Source organism: Onychostoma macrolepis, chromosome 01 (assembly GCF_012432095.1).
Source record: "Onychostoma macrolepis isolate SWU-2019 chromosome 01, ASM1243209v1, whole genome shotgun sequence".
Lineage (NCBI taxonomy): Eukaryota > Metazoa > Chordata > Actinopteri > Cypriniformes > Cyprinidae > Onychostoma > Onychostoma macrolepis.
The window spans coordinates 2,864,456-2,888,628 of NC_081155.1; the positions used below are offsets into that span (position 1 = coordinate 2,864,456).

The 24,173-nt window shown below is 37.6% G+C and overlaps 1 protein-coding gene across 4 annotated transcripts in view; it reads right to left on the minus strand.

Moving 5' to 3' along the window:
- LOC131542126 (adhesion G protein-coupled receptor L1-like) overlaps positions 1–24,173 on the minus strand; it is a 38,585-nt gene that overhangs the window by 2,360 nt on the left and 12,052 nt on the right. Inside the window, exons 1-21 of one of the 4 annotated variants that reach the window (XM_058778510.1) lie at positions 17,420–17,561; positions 16,336–16,543; positions 15,982–16,246; positions 15,542–15,869; positions 14,149–14,445; positions 12,720–12,823; positions 11,876–12,061; positions 11,749–11,787; positions 11,487–11,667; positions 10,227–10,349; positions 9,757–9,962; positions 8,518–8,691; positions 8,223–8,432; positions 6,528–6,748; positions 6,382–6,448; positions 2,882–2,973; positions 1,945–2,113; positions 1,709–1,864; positions 1,503–1,599; positions 556–678; positions 406–423 (exon numbers count right to left, since the gene is read on the minus strand). In XM_058778510.1, the coding sequence (XP_058634493.1) occupies positions 406–423; positions 556–678; positions 1,503–1,599; positions 1,709–1,864; positions 1,945–2,113; positions 2,882–2,973; positions 6,382–6,448; positions 6,528–6,748; positions 8,223–8,432; positions 8,518–8,691; positions 9,757–9,962; positions 10,227–10,349; positions 11,487–11,667; positions 11,749–11,787; positions 11,876–12,061; positions 12,720–12,823; positions 14,149–14,445; positions 15,542–15,869; positions 15,982–16,246; positions 16,336–16,520 (3,241 nt within the window). In that variant the 5' untranslated portion in view covers positions 16,521–16,543; positions 17,420–17,561. Of the gene's footprint in view, positions 1–405; positions 424–555; positions 679–1,502; positions 1,600–1,708; positions 1,865–1,944; positions 2,114–2,881; positions 2,974–6,381; positions 6,449–6,527; positions 6,749–8,222; positions 8,433–8,517; positions 8,692–9,756; positions 9,963–10,226; positions 10,350–11,486; positions 11,668–11,748; positions 11,788–11,875; positions 12,062–12,719; positions 12,824–14,148; positions 14,446–15,541; positions 15,870–15,981; positions 16,247–16,335; positions 16,544–16,713; positions 16,947–17,419; positions 17,562–24,173 lie in introns of those variants that run through there. The other 3 variants (XM_058778503.1, XM_058778486.1, XM_058778494.1) reach the window with 3 other exon arrangements.

Below are 24,173 nucleotides of genomic sequence, written 5' to 3' on the forward strand. Positions count from 1 at the left end.
TCTGGCATTTACGTTCTCTCATGCATGTGATGAACATGAACATTCACTCTTTCCACTAAAACACTGATTATGTCATGCCTCTTGCCAGTTTGCTCACAGTAAATAGGAATAACTCTAAAAGTAATGATTTGTCATCATTTACTCACCCTCGTGTCATTCCAAACCCAACATTAGACAGAGTCCCTCAGTTCTACTAACTTTTTTCTACTAAAGCATTGGAAAATCTGATGTCTGATTCAGTCATTGTGACGTAAATGTGCTACTGTATAAATGAGACATTAGCATTTATGTTTTTTTCATGCTTGATTTGAATAACTGAATTGACACAGCAGGGAGATGAAAATGAAGGAGCAGCATGGAAATGAAAGAAACAGACAGACAGAGAGTGAGAACACGTGTTCATACTTGAGTTTCTGAACGTGCCTGTAGATCAATTCATAAAGAGACAGAACAGAGAGAGCAAGACAGAACAGAGGAGAAACACAGAAGAACAAGTGAATACAGATACATACATCTAAAACACACAAAACAGTGCTTTTCATCACACACACTGACCAGTGGCGTTGAAAACTGCTGGTGAGGGGGGGTTGAATGTCTCAGCCAATAGGGTGTTGTAAGGGGAGGAGCCAGAGCGGGTCTGTAGCATTGGATTGGCTAGGAGGTGATTACCCATAGTGCCTGAGGAAAAACAGCACGATCCTTACAGAGGTGCAGGGATATATTACAGCTGTATGAGTTGATATGGGTCGTTCTCGGAAAATGGTGCCCTTAGGGTGTGAATTTCAGGAAAAACATTCGAACAAAACTGAAATAATGGTGTACTTTGTGGGGGAAAAAATTGTATATGAAATGTCCATATAAAAGAAAGCAACAATGTATCCTGACAGAGGATTACGTGTTTTTTAAAAATATATATTTTATATACTTTTTATTACTAATACTTTTGTTATTATTATTTATTAAATATATTAAAATATTAAAATGTGAAAATATTTCCATATTTCCTTATTTTATTTTATTCCTAATGTTTATTATTTGTTATTACTAATGTTTATTATTTATTTTATATTGTACATGTGTGTGTATACATATATATACACACACACACACACACATATTTGTTCATTCTTTTATTTAAGTTTTAAAATAAAGTCAAATTTTCACATTTTTAAATCAAAGGTTTTCAAAATGTTTATTCTTGATTATTACTACCAATTTTTCTTTTTAACTTTATTACTAATAATATTTTAATTTTTTTAAATAAAGTCGACATTTTAGAATATTTGTCTGTGTATTATAAATGTATTAAATGAATTAATCTATTAATAATGTATTCACAGAAAATGATTTCAAAGCATTTTATATATTTTTTTTATTTCTTTATTTCTAGTAATATTTAAAAAATTTTACAAAAGCAAAATTGAGATTTTTCTACATAAATAATTAAAATGAAATGATAATTAGCGGGGACGTTTAACACTGGATGAGTGTGTGTATTTCACCTCGGGTGAGTGTGGGTGTGTTGTTGATCTCAGCTGCCATGAAGGAAGATTCAGTCTGCCGTCGAACAGTATCGTTCCACATCCTCCTGATACGGCTCTGAACACACACACACACACACACACACACACACACGTGAGATTTAAGCCACAGGTGCGCAGATTCCTGTAAGGCTGATATCTGGGATAGACACACGCGTGTGTGTTACCTGTCTTTGTGCTGGCGCGTGTCGTGATTGGCTGCCTCCATAGTAGCGATTGTTGCCTCGGTGGGCGGAGCTCTTGAGGGAACCGTGGGAACCGGTGGAGGAGGCGTGGCCACAGCAGGGCGACTGACGCAAGCATTTGCTGTATTCTTTCTGCACCTGTTGAACACACAGCGCTGCGTGTGAAAGCAGGTCAGGAGGACAAACACGCGCAAGGAAACATGCAAACAGCCACACACCTTCTTCTGCAGCGCACAGTGCAGGAGGAAGATGAACATGCCGTGCAGGGCACTGAAGGAGGTGAAGAGGTACGCCATCACCACGCTCTTGTCGTTCATGAAGAGAAGGCCAAAGATCCACGTCACAGACACCAGTAACAGCAGCGTGACAGAACTGAGCGTCCAGCACCTCAACACACACACACACACACACACACACACTAGTTACCAAACTAAGACTAAAAACACATTTGTAAACGGCATACACATTACTATAACTAAATCTGAAAAATAAATTAATAAAACACTTATTAAATTAAAATAGCTACAACTAAAACAGATATAAAAATGAATAAAAACTAAATGCATGTTTAAAAAAATAATAAAAACAATAAAATGAATAAAATTTTAACTAAAATGAAAGTGAAAAATCTAAAAACAAATATAATCTAAAAAAAAACAAAAACAAAAAGTAATTCTAAATAATAAAATAAAAGTGTCAACTGCAGTTCTGTAAAACCTGATTAATAAATAAATAAACTGGCAATTTAACCAATAAAATAAATCTTAAACAGTTTGGTCTGTTTTAAAATGCCCAGTCCCATCAGGATTTCACAGTTTTATTATTATTATTATTTTATGTTTTTTTTTGTCAATAATCTCTAAACATTGTGTATTTAGTATTTATTTAAATCAGCTGACTTTCAGCTATAACAACTGCAGAAATAAGAAAAACTATGCAAGTTTGCAATAATTGTGATGATTTGAGTTATCTGCATGAGAAGCGAGTGTCAGACAGAGTGTCAGACAGCAGCAAATCAAAAGCAATCCATCATGCCTGGACCATGAGGACTGTCTAGGCAGAGAGTTCACAGCAACAGATTTCCAGTAAATATTATGTGCTGTAGCCGAGGCTACAAGTCAAACCCAGTGTGACGCCTGCCCCCTGCATTCTTACTTGATGTTGTCGAATCGGCTGGAGTCTGGCTTCAAGACGGTGGAGTGGCGCAGCATCCGGTGGATGGTGATGACCAGCACTGCCAGGTTCAGCTAAACACAAGAGTTCAAAGGTCAGATGGCTCTTAAGAGAGCAGAAAACACACAGAAGATACTCATACCAGCAAGTGGCATTCATTTATCCCCTTACAAATAAAGTTATTTTGCATTTTTAATCATTTTTAGTCAAAACATTCATACTGGGAATAAAGGGTCTAGTTGAGCACACTGCATTGTGAGATATGCAATAGTAGGGATGTGCCCGAAGCCGAATACCTTATAAAGGCACAGATTATGGCTTCAAAACGAATAACGGATTCATCCGAATAACAGAAAAAATATTCAGCAGACACAATCACATGTTTGCTGGGAAAGCACTGCATTTGTGAGGTCTGCGGTTGTTAAGATTTGTGCAATAATAATGGCTAGTACTGCTTTGATCATGGTGATCATTGCATTTGTCTAACGAATGTGGTCTCGTCAGCAAAAAACGATCCGCGCGCTCCTTTTTTGATTGCTGCTGTCAGTGCCGGCGAAGCAGTGCTGCCAGATACTGCTACAAAAAAAGCAAACACAACCAATCTCCTGACAAATGCACCAAAATAAGTTTAAATCTTGTATTTTGCAAATAGGATACAGAATCTCTAACCTCAACCTTCATCTTCCCACTTTATTAATGACCTAATTACTTTATTAACGCTGTTACATTAAGTATTAAAACAAGTCCAGTGACGCTTACAATATCTAGATCTGGCAACATGGCGGAGCGGAGTGGAGGCTGCACTTGCGCCAAGCTCCTTCACTTAGCGATGGGCGATACCTCTTATTTTATTTTCGATCCGATACCGATATTTTCAAGCCCAGTATCGTCGATACCGATACCTCTAAACTAAACTGATCTTTTAAATTATTAAAATAATATAATCAGTAATTATACTCACTTAATATTAGATTTTAAAGTCATGATTTTTTCCTTTTTTTTTTTTACATTTCATAGGCCTTTTTTTGATTACACTGTCAGAAATAAAAATATACTAAAATTGTATTTTAGCCGTTTACTGGGGCAGTAATCTCAAAGGTGCACTTATACCCCTAAAAGGGAGCATATTAGTACCATACAAGTATGCATGCTTTAAGGTTAGATAAGGTGTACCTTTGAGGGCACCTCAAGAAAAATAAACATGGTGTTACATAAGTACTAAAATGTATTATTATTATTATTACCATGGTAAGTTTGTGGTTACTGCAGTTTTACTACAAATACTGTGGTAAACTGTGGTTACTGTAATAAAACCATGGTTAATTTTTGTAAAAGGTTGCCAGGATGTTGTACCCCTAAAGATGAAACTTTAGCATATTTTTTTCTGTCAGATTTATTAACAGCAATTACAGAACATAACACAATCTATGTGAACTTTCAACAACCAGTTTAAATCAATTTACTTGCACAAACCAGCCTATTTAAAATAAATATTACATGTACACAAAAGTTTGGGGTTATTAAGATTTTGTAATATTTTTTAAAAAGTCTCATGCTCACCAAGGCTGCACTTATTTGAACAAAAAAAACAAACAAACAAAAAACAGCAACATTGTGAAATATAATTAAAAATAACTACTTTCTATTTTAATATTTTAAAATATAGTTTAAAATGCATCTGTGATCAAAGCTGAATTTTTACCAGTCTTCAGTGTCACATGATCCTTCAGAAATCATTCTAATATTATTTGCTGAAACATTTCTGATTATTGCTGCTTCATATTTGTGTTCAGAATTAATTTTATATGTAACGACGATATGTAGTAATGTAATAATGTGGCAATGGTTTCTTAAGATCTACTTATGCTTCTGATGCTTTTGGGAAACACAGCCCTATTTGAACAAGCACTGTGACTGAGCCATGCGTCAGCAGCGAACGCTGTCTGTGATTGATTGGTTCTGTCTTTCAGCATTTGCGTTTGTTCCGATGAGCAGGAGAAATAGCTGTATCCAACACAATTATTTGCTAATATAGTCTATTTTTCCACTTAGAAGCTTATTTTATGCATAGAGTTTCTTGATACATAAAATTAGTGGTTAAAAAATGCACTTTAGAATCGATATTTTTATATGAGGATCGATCCTTTCGATACAACATCCGTATCGAAAGTATCGATACTTTAGGATCGATCCGCCCATCCTTACCTTCACTCCTGCGTTTCGCAGCTGCTGCGAGTCAGCCACATGAATTTATTCAGCGACGTGATTTTAAATAATTTTTCATATATTTTCAAATTTTATTTTTGAACATGAAACATTTACGGAGGTCTGGAGCTCATAGCTGGCTATGGGTCTGTGTAAAGTGAATGAGTGTAAACTATAGCCTATATGAATGAAATGAGCCCAAATCAATAGCCGCGTTGGGGTCTATGCGCGTCTCTCAGAAATCAGAGCTTTGCCTAGAGTTATATCAACTCGACAAAAATATCCTAAAAACGGTCCTAACTTCAAACCTTTTCGAAATCCAACTGTAAAAACGCATTACATTAGCCCTTTTCGTGAATGGCATTACATTTAATTAGGCTACAAAGAAAAACAATGTTTGATCAAGGCTTTTGGAGGGTCCAAATGATTTGTTGCACTCTGTTGATAAAAAAAACTCGTCACAGACTCCCGCAACACATGATCTAAGTTACTTAAAGTTCAAGCAAGCTTTATTGTCATTCTGCTATGAGTAGGCTACTGAACACTTTCTTTCCATTTCTATTGACTTCTTTTTTTCTACTAGTGCTCTTATTTAAGATTGTGGATGCTTGTCGTTTTCAAATTTGTACACAAAGTTTAACTGGAAAATAAGAAGAATAAAGTTATTTTTCTTTTTTGATAAAGTTTTAAATATTTACAAAGTTATAATTTTAATAAAAAATAATATTTTAGTTATACAAGGTATATTTGTTAAATGAAAACTATGAATCAAACAGATTTGCATTTTAAATGGTAGGCTTTTTTCATGTAATTTGACGAACTTCAGGTTTAAGCCACACCCACTTCCGGATCTATCAGATTGTCAGTCTGGTTAGTAGTAGTATTTACATTTAGCAGACGCTTTTATCCAAAGCGACTTACATTGCATTCAAGTTACAGTTTTTACATTTTATCAGCTCTTGCTTTCCCTGGGAATCGAACCCATGCTCTTGGCGTTGCTAGCGCCATGCTCTACTATTTGAGCTACAGTCTGGTCAAATAATTGGTCAAGATATTCACCATACTGAAAATTGAACTTAATTGTGCTTATAACATAAGCAAAAATAGTTGCTTATGAAAATAAATATATATAGAGAGAGAGAGAGAAAGAGAATTATATATATATATAAACTGGAAGCGACATTACAAAAATACCGCAAATTTATAAGCTCCATCTACATACAAATGTGTATATTAAATATGTTGTAAATAATCTAAAGATATCTTAAGAGTCTTACCAGAATAACAAGGGAGGCGGGGCCGATAAACGTCCAGATGAAGTAGTTATCAACCCTCATCCAGCAACTACACAAAACAAGAGAGTAATGACACACACAAACACACCTATCCCTCATGTGAGTCCTGCAGATGAAAACACACTCACGTTTTTGGTCCTCCGTAGCTCCTGTAGTCGATGGCTGTGGAAATGGCCACCACCAGCGTGGGGAAGCCGTACGCGGAGAGGTAGTAGTACTTACGACGAGACGTCTCGCTTTCAAACACCTCCACCATCAGCACATACAGCTGCACCGTCTCCATGCAGAGCCAGCAGAACACGGACAGCAGGAAGAAGTGCAGCAGACCGGCCAGAACCGGACACATCACCTGCACACACACACACCTGACGCATGAGTACTTCACTGCTGATTTGGTCTGGTGTAGACTGGTTTACTCTAATGTGGTCTGGTTTAGTCTGATAAAGTCTTGTTAGGTCTGATAATGTTTGATCTAATGCAGTCTGATGTACCCTGGTTTACTCTGATGTGATCTGATTTAGGTTGACTGTTAGGTCTGATGAGGTTTGGTTTAGTCTGATAAAGTCTTCTTAGGTCTGATGTGGTCTGGTTTAGGTGAATGCAGTCTGATATTGCCTAGTTCTCTCTAATGTGATCTGGTGTGTTCTGGTTTAGTCTGATTAATTCTTGTTAGGTCTGATGATGTTTCATCTAATGCAGTCTGATGAAGCCTGGTTTACTCTGATGTGATCTGATTTAGGTTGACTGTTAGGTCTGATGAGGTTTGGTTTAGTCTGATAAAGTCTTGTTTGGTCTGATGTGTGTCCGGTTTAGTCTGATATGGTCTGATGTAGTCTAGTTTACTCTAATGGATTGGTCTGGATGGTCTGAGCAGGTTTGGTTTAATCTGATAAAATCGTGTTAGGTCTGATGTGGTCTGCTTTAGACTAATGTGATCTGATTTAGTCTGATCCAGTTTGGTCTAATGCAGTATTATTTAGTCTAAGGTGGTCTGGTTTTGTCTAATGCGTTCTAGTGTGGTCTGATGTAGTCTAATGTGGTCCAATGTAATCTGGTTTTGTCTAATGTGTTCTGGTGTGGTTTGATTTAGTCTAATGTGGTATGATGTAGTCTGGTTTACTCTGATGTGTACTGGTTTAGTATAATGTAGTCTGGTGTGATATGGTTTGCTCTGATGATGTCTTACTTTTACAAATGTACTCTGGTTTGGTCTAATGTGGTTTGTTGAGGTTTGGTTTGCTCTAAGGTGGTCTGGTTTAGACTGATGCAATATATTCCTATGTGGTCTGATTTAGTCTAATGTTTTGTATAACATGGTCTGGTTTAATCTGATGCAGTCTGGTGTTGTCTGGTTTGCTCTGGTGTAGTCTGGTTTAGTCTAATGTGATCTGGTTTAGTCTGATTCAGTTTTGTCTGATGTGATCTGATTTAGTTCAATGTGGTCTGGTTTGCTCTGATGCAGTCTGGTTTACTCTGATGTTATCTGGGCCTGGTCATGTTTACTCTGATGTTGTCTGATTTGCTCTGGTACAGCCTGGTTTAGTCTAATGCCGTCTAGTTTACTCTGATGCTGGCTGGCATGGTCTGGTTTGGTCTGATGTGGTCTGGTTTAGTCTAATGTGGTCTAGTTTACTCTGATGCAATCTGGTGTGGTCTGGTTTGATCCGATGTGGTCTGGTTTGCTCTGATATGGTTTTGTTTAGTTTAATGTGGTCTGGTTTGCACTGACAAAGTCTGGATTACTCTAATGCTGTCTGGTTTACTCTGATGCAGTCTGGCATGGTCTGGTTTGCTCTGATGAGGTCTGGCCCTCATGAACTCACAACATAGCGTGTCTTGTCCATGCCGATGAGGAAGAGGAGCTGTGAGATGAAGAGCGTGAGGCACAGGTTCTTGTGGATGGTGGTGCGGTCGCTCTGAAGGCCTCGCAGGCAGCAGAAGGTGGAGATGCACAGAGCCAGACACACCAGAGAGATCACCATCCCCACCCACGTGATGACAAACAGGATCAGACCCTGAACGCCGCCGGGATACTGACACAGAGAGAACAACAGAGCGTGAATGACTGACGCGCGGCGTGTGAAGGGTTAAACACGCATGTGAGTGTTTGAGACTCACGGCGGGCTGCTGGTGGTTCATGAGCACGGCGAAGTTGGTCAGATGCGAGCAGGCGCAGGTGGTGTGCGTGTTGTTGCTGTGCAGACGTCTGCAGCCATGCGACGACCACTGACCCGTCATCGAGCGCTCAGAGTAATTCCAGAACGAACAGTTGGGATTGAAGTGATTCTCCAGCTGTCAAAACACAACCACACAGACGCCCGTGGGCCATTTACAGTTTATAAGAGTGTGTTTATGTTCCTCAAATGTCTTTTGGATAATTATTATATAAATAGTTTTCTTATCTTTTCTTAATAAGACATTATAACTAAACACATTTTTAATTACTTGTACGATATAAAATTAAACTTGCTTTTTTTTCTAATGTACAGTACAATTTTGGTTTGTTAGGATTTTTTTGTAATGTTTTTTAAAGTCTCTTCTGCTCACCAAGGCTGCATTCGTTTGATTAAAAATACAGAAATTTTTTTGAAATATTATTACAATTTAAAATAACTGTTTTCTATGTGAATATATGTTAAAACATTATTTATTTCTGTGATCAAAGCTGAATTTTCAGCATCATTACTCCAGTCTTTAGTGTCACACGATCCTTCAGAAATCATTCTAATATTCTGATCTGCTGCTCAAGAAACATTTCTGATTATTATCAATGTTGAAAACAGTTGTGCTGCACAATATTTTTGTGGAAGATGTGATGCATTTTATTTTTCAGGATTCACAGATGAATAGAAAGTTCAACAGAACAACAACATTTGAAACGCTGATTTGATTTATTTAATTTATTTGAAGCCTTTCATAACATTATAAATGTCTTTACTGACACTTTTGATCAGTTTAATGTGTCCTTGATGAATATAAGTACTAATTTCTTTAAAACATCTAAGTTTTGAACAGTAGTGTATTTTATTAGATATACATTTTTGGTTCTATATTTTATATGTGACTTTATTGGCATCGGCCAGCTTAGTGGTTATATAACAATCCACTTTGCCTTGATTAGGCTGATATTAAAATCAGATATCTTTGTATATTGTTTTAGATATCATTATATTCATGTTTCAAATGTACTAAACTGTTACCCATCATATCTACTCTTAATACGTCAATACCAGTTTTGTGTGACGCAAAACTCTCAACTGCAGATCGAGTTCGAAACAATAGATTTCTAATATCAGGAAATGATGGCTAAAGCCAGTCCGTGTGTGAGTGAGTGTGTGTTGCAGTGTGTGTTTGTACCTGCAGGTGTCTCAGCGTGAACTCGACGGGTTTGGTCAGAAACACGCGGCTGGACTCTTTGTTCATGGAGGCAGAGACGATGTGGGAGTTGACGGCCAGACTGTGTCCTCCTGACTTCAGCTCGCCGTCCGTCTTCAGCGTGGCGTTTTGAGTGGAGAGGAACGAGCCCAGGTTCTTATAGAGTGTGAAAACCACCTTCACCTGACCTGATGGACACACAAACACACACAGACGTCAGATATACACGACGCGCTCGGCTGCGATCGATCCCACACAGCTCTCGAAATAACCCGCATCATCACACAAATGCATCACCACGGCAACGGCCACAGGAGCCAGTGACCATGGTGACTGTTGCCATGGCAACGGCGAGAGAACCGGCCAGGATGCGTGTTGCGTGGAGAAACCTCGTGAAGAGTGTGAGCGACTGAGACAGACAGACGGAGAGAGAGACAGAGAGAGAGACTGACCGTTGCGGCTGTACTGTTTGATGGTGGATGCCGACACGTGGATGGTGCTGTCGCTGTCATATGAGTTTGGGAAGGACAGATCCTTCAGCTCCATCTCTGTGTTGAGCACATACACCTCCAGATCTGAAACACACACACAGACACGTTTGCTCTTTAAAAATAACAAGCATAAAATCTAACACATTAACTTACATGCAAATGAATAAAAATAAGGGTAACATTATTGTTGACATTAGTTATGCATGTTAAAAACATAGTGAAAATGTTATTAGTATATATGGAAATTAAGATTAACCAAAACTAAGAAATTCTGTAAAAAAAAAAAAAAAATATTAAAATTTATTTGATGCACTTAACACATTTTCATAATTAGATTTTACAAAACATTACTGCTCTAGAGGAGATCTGCGTGGAGGAATGGGCCAAAATACCAGCAACAGTGTGTGAAGACTTACAGAAAACGTTTGACCTCTGTCATTGCCAACAAAGGGTATATAACAAAGTATTGAGATGAAATTTTTGTTATTGACCAAATACTTATTTTACCGAGGATTTTACCAATAAATTCTTTAAAAATCCTACAATGTGATTTTCTGGATTTTTTTCTCATTTTGTCTCTCATAGTTGAGGTATACCTATGATGAAAATTACAGGCCTCTCTCATCTTTTAAGTGGGAGAACTTGCACAATTGGTGGCAGACTAAATACTTTTTTGCCCCACTGTATATATATATATAGATTTATAATAGATTTAATTATCAACACATATGTTGATAATTTAAAACAGTTAAGGAACTTTCAAAAGTAACAATAATTCTGCTAAAAAAAAAAACTTTTACACGGTTACTTTACACAATCTTTTTTTTTTTTTTTTTCATCAAGGATGCATTACATTGATCAACAGTAAAGGCACATATTATGTTGGAAAAGATTTATTTTAAATAAATGCTGTCCTTTTGAACCCTGAAAAATAAAACAGTTTTCAACATTGATAATAATCAGAAATGTTTCTCGAGCAGCAAATCAGCATATTAGAATGATTTCTGAAGGATCATGTGACACTGAAGACTAGAGTAATGATGCTGAAAATTCAGCTGCGCATCACAACAATCAATTACATTTTAACAGATATTCACTCAGAAAACAGCTGCTTTAAATTGTAATAATATTTCACTGTTTTACTGTATTTTTGATCAAACAAATGCACGTCTGTTCCTGAACGTCTGAGCGCTGGTGTATATGAAGCAGCGCGAGCCGTACCGACGTTGGGTGCGCGGTCGCTGAAGTGACCCCCGTACAGGTTGTTGGCCAGTAGAAACGCTCCTTTCTCCATGACGTCCAGCAGCATGGTGGCGGTGTGTGACTGTTCTGTGACGTTCATATCCTGCCACGACTCCAGCGCCTCCAAACGCAGCAGGTTATCCACCGTCTGCACCACCGCCTGACAAACACACACACACACACAGGTGAGTGCCGAACACAGACACACGTGTGTTTGCACGACTGTGTGCTGCATGATTACCTGAATAAACGCTCGACAGGTTCGCTCTCTCTTCTGAAGCTAAAAGAGACCAAGAAACTGTGTTAGCTCTGACAGTGTGTGTGTGTGTGTGAGAGTGTATGTGTATGCGTGTGTGTGTGTACAACACCTTGTTGTAGTTGCGTGTTGCCGACTCCTTGTTTCCGGGTCGCAGCGCCTGCAGCTGTGAGTCCAGAATGTCCAGCAGCTGCTCCATCAGACGCACAGAGGAAGTGACATCACCAGCGTAGACCCGCCCCCGTGTGTGATTGACAAGTACAGCAGCGATATGTGCTGCGTTCTCCCCACTCTTAATCTACAGAGATGAGAGAGACATCAAATATCTGTTCATCTATCTATCTATCTATAGTTTTATCTGCCATTCTTCCTATATCCAGTTTGACTGTCAGTGCTTCTGTATCCATGGGTGCGTCTCAATCAGCTCCCTCGTTCAGTAGTCAGGGCACTGATCAGGGAGTCCGCCATTTTAAGGGATGTCTCAATCGCGAAATCCTTCCAGTGCACTGGAACGTTCGCTCCCTGAAAAATCCCACAATGCACCGGAATTCTAGGGAGCATCGGTGCTCACTATGCTCCCTTACTGGAAGCGCAAAACATAAACCACACGAGCAAATTTGATAAATATGACACGCGATAGAAGATTTGAAAAGACAAACCGTTTTCTTAGTATATTGACACACATCGCTAGACAGGTAATGAACACATCTAATTTATAATTAATATTGGGCTGAAATGTTGTAAGAACATGTAACAGAACAATGTCTTCAAAGAGAATAAAAAATAATAGTATATAATCATGCAACTGGAATTCGAGTGATCACTGTCCCAACGTGCAAAACTGACCAAATTTGTGAACACAATCTACTGATTCACAAGCTCGGGAGCTAGGGAGCTGATTGAGACGCACCCCATTTTTCCTTCTGAGAACGCCTGACCTCTGACCTTCGACTTACCTTTTGAGCGACCTGGCTGACCCAGGGCGAGGTGCAGTTGCTGAGGTCGGGGCCTCTGGAGTTCCACACCACGTCATCAGCCATACACTGATACGACGCGATACCTGAATGATGGACAGAGAGCAGGAGAAATGAGTAAAGCTGCCAAACGGAAAACAATCTGAATCGGGTGGCGTCACAGGAAAAGGAAATCCTGATAAGAGGGATTCCTGTAGAAACAGTCAGATCATCACAAAACAAAATACCATCAAGCCGAGTTAGTCAGATCTTCAGTGAAAGCTAAACCTTTGGAGAGGCTATTGTGAAGCTGTAAAGAAACATCTGACACGTCAGTGGAAAGCACCGCAAACAGGAACATAACACTCAGAAAACTTTCTGACCCATAAAATGCGCACATGAAGGTGTGGTGATTTTTCTGGTAACATTCAATGGTTCATTCAAGATGCAGAAGCTGACAGATGCATGCACACTTATTTTGTTCAACATTAAGATTTGAAGCTGGAAACATTTCAGATCTCAGAATGGTCATTATTTCATTTCGTTTTATTTCCTTTCTGCAATTCTTAAAAACATCTCATTTCGGAGGTCCTGCTGCATAACAAATATAATGTTTTATAAGTAAACATTTTCATGTAATCTCTCAATTCATTTGAGTTTATGAAAACTGCACGTGCAATAATTATAATACAATTAGAAAATGGCATTTAAATTCGTTTTAGAAGAAGTTTTCCTCTGCAGGAGAGTGTGGCTTTAAAGCTAGCATTAGCATATGACCTTCAAGTGCCTTGATGTAATCTGTGTGATCAAGTCAAAACACTGATGGTAATGACTGTTAAGAATCACTGCTTGCCTCTAATAATAATGCTAAATACATTTAAAAACTATATTAAAAACTGATTTTGTATCTGGGGGCTTCGTACAAATGACTGTGACAAAGATTATGAAAAACAGAAGCCATCAAACGCCTCACAACTGTCCAGAGGCGAGTTCACTGAGAGTTCAGCAGCATGCATGAATATATTATACAAAGCCATCCACTAGAAACATGATACTAGAATAAAAAGATGTCATCAGATGTAAAATAAGACTACTTGAGTGAATTACACAAAGAAAAAAAAGTGAAAACTACAAACACAAGGCACCGACATGTTTAACAGCTCGTCATCACCTGCAGTCTGTTGTTATGGCCATTAAACAGCCGAACAATGTTGCTGCCGTTTACATGTTGCTAAAACAAAGAAAGGAAATACTTTTTTTTACTGCTTATCTTCATGAAGAAACATATCAAGAGATTGTCTGACCACCACAGCGGGCTTGACGGCAGCTGAAACACACCCACTGAACCGTTTATTTTAGCACTGACTCATCTGTACTGTGACCACACACATGAAACCCCCCGAAACACCAGCCAACACAAGCCCCTACTGACCGAGCGATCCTTTGGGACACGGCCTCTCCACCGTTTCTCCTCGATGAGTCGGGGGCCACTGGACCCCGCGGGTCACCCGGCCCTCACACATGGGTGTGCGCGGCCCCTGTGGCCGGCGGGGGGGCCTGATGGTCACCGGGACCGTGGCTGTGATGGGCCGCCCCGCCGGAGCCCTGTTTATAGCCCCCACCGGGTGGAAGGTGACGGATGGGACGGAGGTGGGGCTGAAGCCCATGGACACTGTAGTGGAGAGCGCACTCGGAGGAGTGGTGGAGAGAAGAGGCGTCGAGAGTGGGTCTGAGAGGAGATAAACAGACACAATGAGATACAATGAGATTAAACGGAGAGCAAATGTGATGGGATGCTGTTCTGATTCCAGTTCCTTAAAGATTTTGATCCCTAATGATTTGAGGAAGACATGCAACGTGACATCATATAATTTTATTTACAACAGTTTTCCACCCACATTTACAGATGAATGCAGATATTTCAGAACCATTAACAGGCGCAAGCATAATAAAAATTACACTGTTCTGGTATTTTAATAAACGTAACAGTTATAAATACAAACTCTAAGTGAAAGTCTCCTGCTTCCCCATTTTTTTTAAGTATCTTAAACTTTGCTCAGATTTGCAATCTAAAGTCACAAAATTTACTTAAGATCAAATGCTTCACCGATTTTTAAAATGTGAAAATGATGAAATTTGGAAGAGATATCATCTCAAACTATGCTCAGATCTGCCAAGATTTGAAATGTAAAGTCAAAGATCTAAATATAAACATTTCTCATAAAATTCCAAGAAAAACTACGATCAGAGCTGTTTCTCCATTTTTTCTCTTGAGAAAATTATGCGATTTGTAAGAGATCTAAACCACATCTCCAGCTGTGATTGGATTTGCCAAGGTTTGCAATTTCAAGTCAGAGATCTCAATATGAACTCAAACTTTTCTCATCAAATTCTCAAAAGATCAAATGATCTCAGAAATCTCCTGATATAATGATATTTGGAAGAGATCTCAACCGCATCTCATAATGTGCTCCATTTTGGCAAGATACCAAAGTCTGTGATCGAAAAGTCACAGTACGAACTCAAATATTTCTCATCAAAGATCAAATGATCTGAGCTGCTTCTCAAAATTCATTTTTACAGCTATAAACTCTACTGTATGACAACAATTGACTCATTTGGGTATGATTTTATTTCAGGAGAAACAACTGAGACAAAGTTGATACATGAGCTTTGAAAGAGAAACATCTGAGCAATGAACATACTCATGCTTTATGGCAACTACTGACTCATTTGGCTCAAGCTGATACTCAACACATAACTGAGATCTCAATTAAGCCTCCTGAGCAAAGAAAGAGCAACCTGTGAGGTATCACAATGCTCACCTGTGGTGGGCTGCGGCGGGCTGAACTCCAGCGGGTACCGCAGGACGATGTAGTTGTTCCAGACGTACAGCTGGTTGTCTCTGGGGTTGTAGCTGATGGAGGAGATGTGCTGGTATGGGTTGGGGAACGGGATCCTCACTGGCTCCTCGTGGTTATGCCGCGTGTCATAGGCGTACAGGATCAGGTCTCCGCCCACCTCGCTGTCGTCATCCTGGTACACGGAACGAACGGCGTACAAGATGCCACACGCCACGAATGCATCCGACGCCATGCGCTTCTCAAAGCTCGTCTGCCACGTTCCCTCAAACCGCAGCGTGTAGGGGTTCACCTGAGATACCAGCCAGTCGGATTACGGAACAATTGGAAAGCAGCCAATCAGAACCATGCAGCAAGATGTAAACAGTAAGTTCATTTAAAAACACTCTATCGATCTTTCTCACCTGGCTAACAACCAGGCGTCCGCTGTTGGCTTCAGTGGCGTATATGACCCAGAGCCCGTGTTCGTCCACAGCTAAGTCGATGTCGGATTTCCCGCCCCAGCGGTACGGCGACGTGTCGTGATAGTTGGCGGTAGCAATAATAGCTTCGCCGCTCTTGATGCGAGTTCGCAGGTCATATTTCACAATGTTGCGTGTGCGTTCTTTATTGTAGAACACAGCTCCATCATACACGACGAAACCGGTGCCGTCAACTCGACTCGGCAATCTGTACGTTACACAGAAACATTATTATTACAGAAACATTCATACAATGTTCAACTTGTCTCACTTTTTAACTTATAAACACAAACTCACTTATAGGTGGTGGTGACTCTGTTTTGGATGTAGTCATCCCAAGAAGCATATTCATACAGCATATCTGTGCGATAGGGTGTCCAGGGCATCACATACAGTCTATCGCCCGCTTGCAGAGGGTCTTTACACCACGCCCCCGACTGATGCTCCGCCTCCCGCACGGAACTGGGCTCCAGCACTCGCATTAATGTTCCAGGACAAACAAAAACTAGAGACGGAGAAAGAGAGAGCGATAATAGAGATGAGCAGGAGTAGAGGATGAAGTGTATTAGATGGATAAAGAATAGATCTAATGAACAGATCTATTCTATACACACACACACACATACACACACACACACACACAGAAACAAAACACAAACACACTTCTTACACTACCTATTGCTGTATCATGAGTGCCTGTGTGTGTGAGAAAGAGAAATTTTGTTCTCAAAAGATGAAAATACAATGCCATTATACGAGTGTGTGCAAGCAAAGATAGACAGACAGACAGACGATAGATAGATAGACAGACAGATAGATAGACAGACAGATAGATAGATAGATAGATAGATAGATATATAGATAGATAGATAGATAGATAGATAGATAGATAGATAGATAGATAGATAGATAGATAGATAGATAGAAAGACAGACAGACAGATAGATAGACAGATAGATAGATAGATAGATAGATAGATAGATAGATAGATAGATAGATAGATAGATAGATAGATAGATAGATAGATAGACAGAAAGACAGATAGATAGATAGATAGATAGATAGATAGATAGATAGATAGACAGATAGACAGATAGACAGAAAGACAGATAGATAGATAGATAGATAGATAGATAGATAGATAGATAGATAGATAGATAGATAGAGATAGATAGATAGACAGATAGATAGATAGATAGATAGATAGATAGATAGACAGAAAGACAGATAGATAGATAGATAGATAGATAGATAGATAGATAGATAGATAGATAGATAGATGTGTTTGTTTGTTTGCTGTCATAAACTGATTTGCTACATTTCAGTTCTGGTTAGAATATTTGAGGTAGAATCATGAGAGAGGGGGCGGGGCTACAGGAACCTTTGGAGCCAATGAGATGCGGGTTAGTTCACACAGAGGACAGGGATTGGCTGGGAGAGCTGTCAATCACGTCACACCCACACACTCAGGTCAAGCACTTCAGGAACACAGCATGTGCACACAGTTACTAAAAGAGAAGGAGTAGTTTTCTTTATAAACGCTAAATTAACGACAACAGGTCGGTCCTGAGGGAAGCAAAGGGATGAACAGAGACACGTGTGTCATTTGGATCTGAGGATAAATGAGCTTCAAACAGCAAGCAAATCAAAAGGGAGAGCAGAAGACAAGTGTGTGTGCGAGTGTGTGAGAGAAAGAAAGAAAGACAAAAGAGAGAGAGAGGAGGTTCTTCCTGGTGTTTGTAAGGTGTGTGAACAAGAGAAGGAGGAAAATGAAGGAGCTGCATCAAACTAGAGCACATCACAAGGGCCGGGGAGAAAAGAGAGAGACAGAGAGAGAGAGAGAGGAAGACAAGATGAAGAGATGAGGAGAGACAGGAGAGAGAAACTGCGGCGTTAACATGGTCTTTACCTTTTTGGTCCACTTCTATTCAAGCGTTGAAATAGAGAAGGGGAGAGAGGTATAAATGAAGAGAGAGAGAGAGCGAGAGAGAGAAAGACAGAAAGAGAGAGAGACAGGCAGAAGGTGCACAGAAGAGAGAAAAAGAGAAATTTCAGTTCAACAGCAGAGTCTTCTGTTTCTTTTCAAGCTTAAAGGTCAAGTGAAATTTATTAGACATGAGACAGAAGGAGAAACACATGAGGGAGAAAGACAAAAGAGGGGAGAGACGAAAATATTGCAACAGAGAGAGAGAGAGAGGGAGAGAGAGAGAGAGAGAGAGAGAGGGAGAGAGAGCAAGAGAGAGAGAGAGAGAGAGAGAGAGTGATGGTATGGTAGGGTAAGGGACAGGAACTAGCTACGCCTCAGTTAAACACCACCAATCGCTGGTGTGATGGATTTAATCATCTGAATATTCATTAGGCGTTCTTCTATCTGCCCTCGATCACTCTGTCCACTCTCCATCCCTCCACCCGCCCCCCACCCAAACAAACCCCACATATTCAGCACGGCCGCTGCGGGAAACACAGATTATTACAGACAGTCACATTCATATGGGCCTATTCACACCGCAGCCGGAAATTACACACTCATCAGCTAAATCAAATTCATCTGCTTCCCTCGTTCCTTCAGGAACGTGATCAAACACGCATTCGATCGGCCGACGCAGTCGTAAGAGCTGTTGTTGTGCAGCGCACCAAAATAAACAGACCGTTATTTTGCTGCACGTCAGGCACTGTGTGTTCTAGATCAGGGATGCCAGCTAATCAATGTGCGTTCATTGAACAATGCGTACTTTTATTATGTTGTTACCACTTTAAAAAACCATTAATGGTCTATGAAAGGCACTGATGGCTTTGCTGTTTTCTTGTTTTCTTTTGTTGTGTGTGTTTTTAAATCTCATATTTAGTATAGTTATTTTTACTAGTTTTAGTTCTAGTAATTTCATTTGAACTTTAGTCCAAGATTGAGTTTTTTTTTTTAAATGTGCATTTATTTTTTATTTTTTTTATCTTAGTTTTAGTTTAGTTGTTTTCAGTTTTAGTACTTTATTAATTTTGCTGTGTGTTTATGTCAGTTTTATTACTTTTTTTAATGGCTATTTATTAGGGGTGTATTAGGAGTCTTTTGGTTCGGTACGCATGTGTATTGAACAAATAATTGAATTTTGTTTCAGGAAATTCGGACAATAGCCTACATGCCGTTTTGGAGATCTTTGATGTGGTGCAACATATCGCCGTATATTAACGCCTCAGTTCTAACAGCAGTAGCGCAATCATCCCTTCCTCTTTACTACTAGTTTTAATGTGAAATAAATATGTAATCGCTCAATCAGTGTTTAAATTGTGGAAAGACGTCAATAAAACAGCTTACAAATGAAATGTCACGTAGCATTTCAATTTCAAGTCATCAGTGTCTACAGCTCGTTATTTGCTAGAGAAAATAAGTCTAGAGAAGAGCATTTTGAGAAATATTAGACTACATACGTCATTTTATTTTAATGTTAGTGATGTCTTAATTATTTAATGTATGTTTAAATAAATCCTTTATGAAACAAGTTGTGACAGCCACTGTGTAAATGATTAGCTTATATTTCAACAACAAATAGAAATTGTATAATTTAGAAGTTAATTAAAAAACTGCATTATGTGCAATTTACATGTTTGCACACAAATTTTAATTTGAGTACTGATTATTATAGTTAAAAATAAATAGTAATTGAATGTTGGGCTCTGTTGTTAATTGTAACCTTATAGTAACGTAAAAGGGCTCCCTATAGTTTAGAGCAGAATCTGGGGTAGATCTTTATCCCTAAGAAATTTTAATTTTAATTGAATTTATTTAAAGAAAAAGCTATTTGTTCAGTAAACCACTGTTTAATTAAAAAATGACGAATTACGCAGGTACTCCGCAGCGGTATCTACTCAAACCAGTCTAAAATCGTCTGAATATAAACACTTATTAAAGGTGTACCGTAGTGATTCAGGACAAGCTAAAAACACGGTTTGGAAAATTGATTCATGGTGTACTCGCTTATTATATAAATTTTGTACATTTTGAACACAAGTAATTTTCTTGCGTGTTTTTGTTGGTTTCATTAATTACTTGTTTTAAGTGTCTATTTAGTTTTTTTTTCAGTTTTAGTAATTTTTGTTTAGTTTTAGTCATTTAGTGATTTGTCCATTTTAATTTTATTTTAATGTTAGTGATGTCTTAATTATTTAATGTATGTTTAAATAAATCCTTTATGAAACAAGTTGTGACAGCCACTGTGTAAATGATTAGCTTATATTTCAACAACAAATAGAAATTGTATAATTTAGAAGTTAATTAAAAACTGCATTATGTGCAATTTACATGTTTGCACACAAATTTTAATTTGAGTACTGATTATTATAGTTAAAAATAAATAGTAATTGAATGTTGGGCTCTGTTGTTAATTGTAACCTTATAGTAACGTAAAAGGGCTCCTATAGTTTAGAGCAGAATCTGGGGTAGATCTTTATCCCTAAGAAATTTTAATTTTAATTGAATTTATTTAAAGAAAAAGCTATTTGTTCAGTAAACCACTGTTTAATTAAAAATGACGAATTACGCAGGTACTCGCAGCGGTATCTACTCAAACCAGTCTAAAATCGTCTGAATATAAACACTTATTAAAGGTGTACCGTAGTGATTCAGGACAAGCTAAAAACACGGTTTGGAAAATTGATTCATGGTGTACTCGCTTATTATATAAATTTTGTACATTTTGAACACAAGTAATTTTCTTGCGTGTTTTTGTTGGTTTCATTAATTACTTGTTTTAAGTGTCTATTTAGTTTTTTTTTCAGTTTTAGTAATTTTTGTTTAGTTTTAGTCATTTAGTGATTTGTCCATTTTAATTTTATTTTAATGTTTTATTTAAATTTTTTTAATCGCAGTTCAGTTATTTTCCATTTTAATTTGATTTCATTACTTCAACTTAAATTAAAATGATAAATGCTTGGAAATATCTACTTAAAATATAACTGACAGTTTGATTATATTTTATTATACTTAACATTTCTTTTAACTCATGTTAAATGTTTTTTTATAGTTTCAGCTTCAGCTTTAGTTAACGATAATAAACTGATTGTGCACAACAACAGCCTCTAGCTGTGAATATATTCATAAAATATTACAGCCTCTTATACCTCGTAACTCAATTAAACACTGTGCATGACCAAATAATTTTAATTCATGTATGCTAAATTTCCAATGTGAATTTCCTCAGAGAAAGTCCTGGGCTGATGTTCATTGTCAGCTGAGCTTGTGTTTGTGTTTGGCTGTCGGTGTGAATAGGCCGCTACATGCGAGAGAAAGTCCAACACGAACACACACAGTTTCCTCCAGAGGTTCAGCAGCGCCACAAACAGTCTGGTCCCTTCAGACGGAGGAAACTCATCCAAACACACACACACATGTGCGCATGACCATGATGATCCTGTATAAAGGGAGAAATGAAAGCGTCAGTGTGCAGCTCTCAGCAAACCGCCATGTACGAGGAACCTAAAAAATGACGTTTGTAATTTCGCACCGGCAATCAAGATTTCATCACACTTTATTCTGCAATGAGGAAAGAGCGGCGTCCCACGATGCCCTGCAAACAGAAGAAGGGAATCAATGAATGAGGGGGGAATGAGTGAGTCTGTTAGCCGCGCGTCGCTCCGCACTGAAAGAGCAAACAGAGACTGCAGCGCCGCCCTGCAGGAGGAGACAGAAAACACACCCCAGCCCAACAGCACTACACCCACCGGAGGAGTGGAGAGAGGAGCGACTGAGGGAGGAAGAACGCAAACACAGGGAGGAGGTGAAGACAGGAGTGATGACAGCAGAGAAGAGGAGAGGAGAGGAGAGGAGAGAAGCCTGGCTTATACTTTCTGACTCTTCGTTAGAGCAGATGCATCTGTACGACTGAGGCAGCAGAAAACTACTGCGAATAATGCTGAAAACACACGCTTTCATAGAGAAGCATATGTTCACTGTGTCTGTTCATGTTTAATTGCATCCAGTAAAAAAAGTTTTTGCTTACATAGTATATGTGTGTGTTGTGTATATTCATTATGTATATATAAATACACACACATACAGCATATATTTTGAAAATATTTACATGTATATATTTATATTTAGTATATAGACGTAACATATTTTTCTTAAATATATACATGCATGTGTGTGTATTTATATATACTGTACATAATAAATATACCCAGTACACACACATATACTATGCAAACAAAAACTTTTGTTTTGGATGCGATTAATCACGATTAATCGTTTGACAGCATATATACAAATACAAAAAAGTCAAAACAGAATATTCTGATATTCTAAATATACTCGAAGATCTTGTTAATTTTATATTGTGTAGAATCAAAAGCGTCTTTATAAAATGTAACGTGTGTTTAAATGTAATTTCAGGCAATAAAAGTATTTTTAAGGTAAAAGACATTATGTATCTGAACGGAGATGTTTTTGAGTAAAAGTTCAGCACTTCACTGCTGATTCCTGCTGGTTTAGATGATTTTCCTCAGAACTGAATGCCTGTCGTTTCCGATTATAGTGCAAACGGCAAATATAGAACAAAAAACGCCTCTGGGTTATCGTTTCACAACGACACAAAACAACAGTATAAACAAGGCTTAAAGAGAAGAGAAGAGAAGAGAAGAGAAGAAGAGAAGAGAAGAGAAGAGAAGAGAAGAGAAGAGAAGAGAAGAGAATGAGAAAGGATAAAAATAAAAAAACGTATAAAAATTTGTTTGTGTGGTAGAGTTTGTGCATGTGTGTGTGTGTGTGTGTATAGGGTTATTATTAAGGATATTATAGCTAACTGTAATAAACCAAAAATAAACTAAAACCTATTAAAAAAAGTATTTTTAAAATTATTTCCAAGTACTAAAAAAAATAAAATCTAATAAATAGAAATTCATAAAAACATATAGACCTGTTAAAAAATAAGGTACAATGGGGCTAAAGGCGTCTTTGATATTATATTCATCTAAACCACTAGACGGCACAAAAACGTGGCGTAGCACTTTCCAAAACCTAATCTTTGATGCGATCGCGCACAGCAGCGCAAAGTTGATTCTATGCTTACTTGATCTAATATTTTATGTTTTTTAAAATGTTGTACATTTAAGTAGCAAATGAGAATCGCTAAAATTAATGCATATATTTTGAGACAAAGGTCTTCTTTATGATTTTCAGTTTTGTTTAAGATAATTAAAGCAGCAGTTTTTAAATAACGAAAGAATATGTAAAAGTATGTATTTGGGGTAAAAAGCGCCTCTGCTGTTGGGGCTAAAGGCGCAGTAATTAACATGATAATTAATAGATCGCTGACTTTTCCATTTGTTGACATGACATGGTTAGATTCAGATGGTAAATATCATATATTATGTTGTTATAAATATCATATATATTATGTATGTGTCCATATTAGAGATAATCACCATGTTTAGAATGAAACATGATAATGATATTAATCATATCATATAATAAAATATCATTTGTTGTTACTACTGTAAATATATTTTCAATTAATATTGGATCTCCATCAATACTTTCTGAATCTTTACTAATTAAAATTATTTTGTTTCTGTATTTTAAAATATATTTTTTATATTAACATTTTAATGACATTATATTTATTGAACAAAAATTAATTCTTTAATTTTAAAAATAAGCAGAAAATAGTACAAACTCTGCTAAAGTGATTGTTTTGAACTCGTATTAACTTAGACATTATTAAAAAAAATAATTTATATGAAGTATTTGTATCAATACCATGTGCCTTTTATACCCTCTTATCACCTCATACATTTATAAGATTTTAAAACAAAATAAACAACTTGAATGATTTATTTTCACACAAAATCTGTTGCTCCATTAATGTTCAATACAAACATTTTTTTTTTCTTTCTGCAATTATACAGTTTAGGCGCAGTGAATAACACATTTTTTCTTAAAGTGGGCCTTTAGCCCCGTTGTACCCTAATAATAAAATGACAAAATGTAACAAAATTACTAATAATAAAATTAACTAAAGTAAATAGTTTTTCAACAAATTAAATAGCTGTGAACACAGAAAATATAAAAAATGTAAATGCAAAAAAATGTGTGTGCATGTGTGTGTGTTACGCATGTATGTCTCTGAATGTGTGTGTGTGTGTGT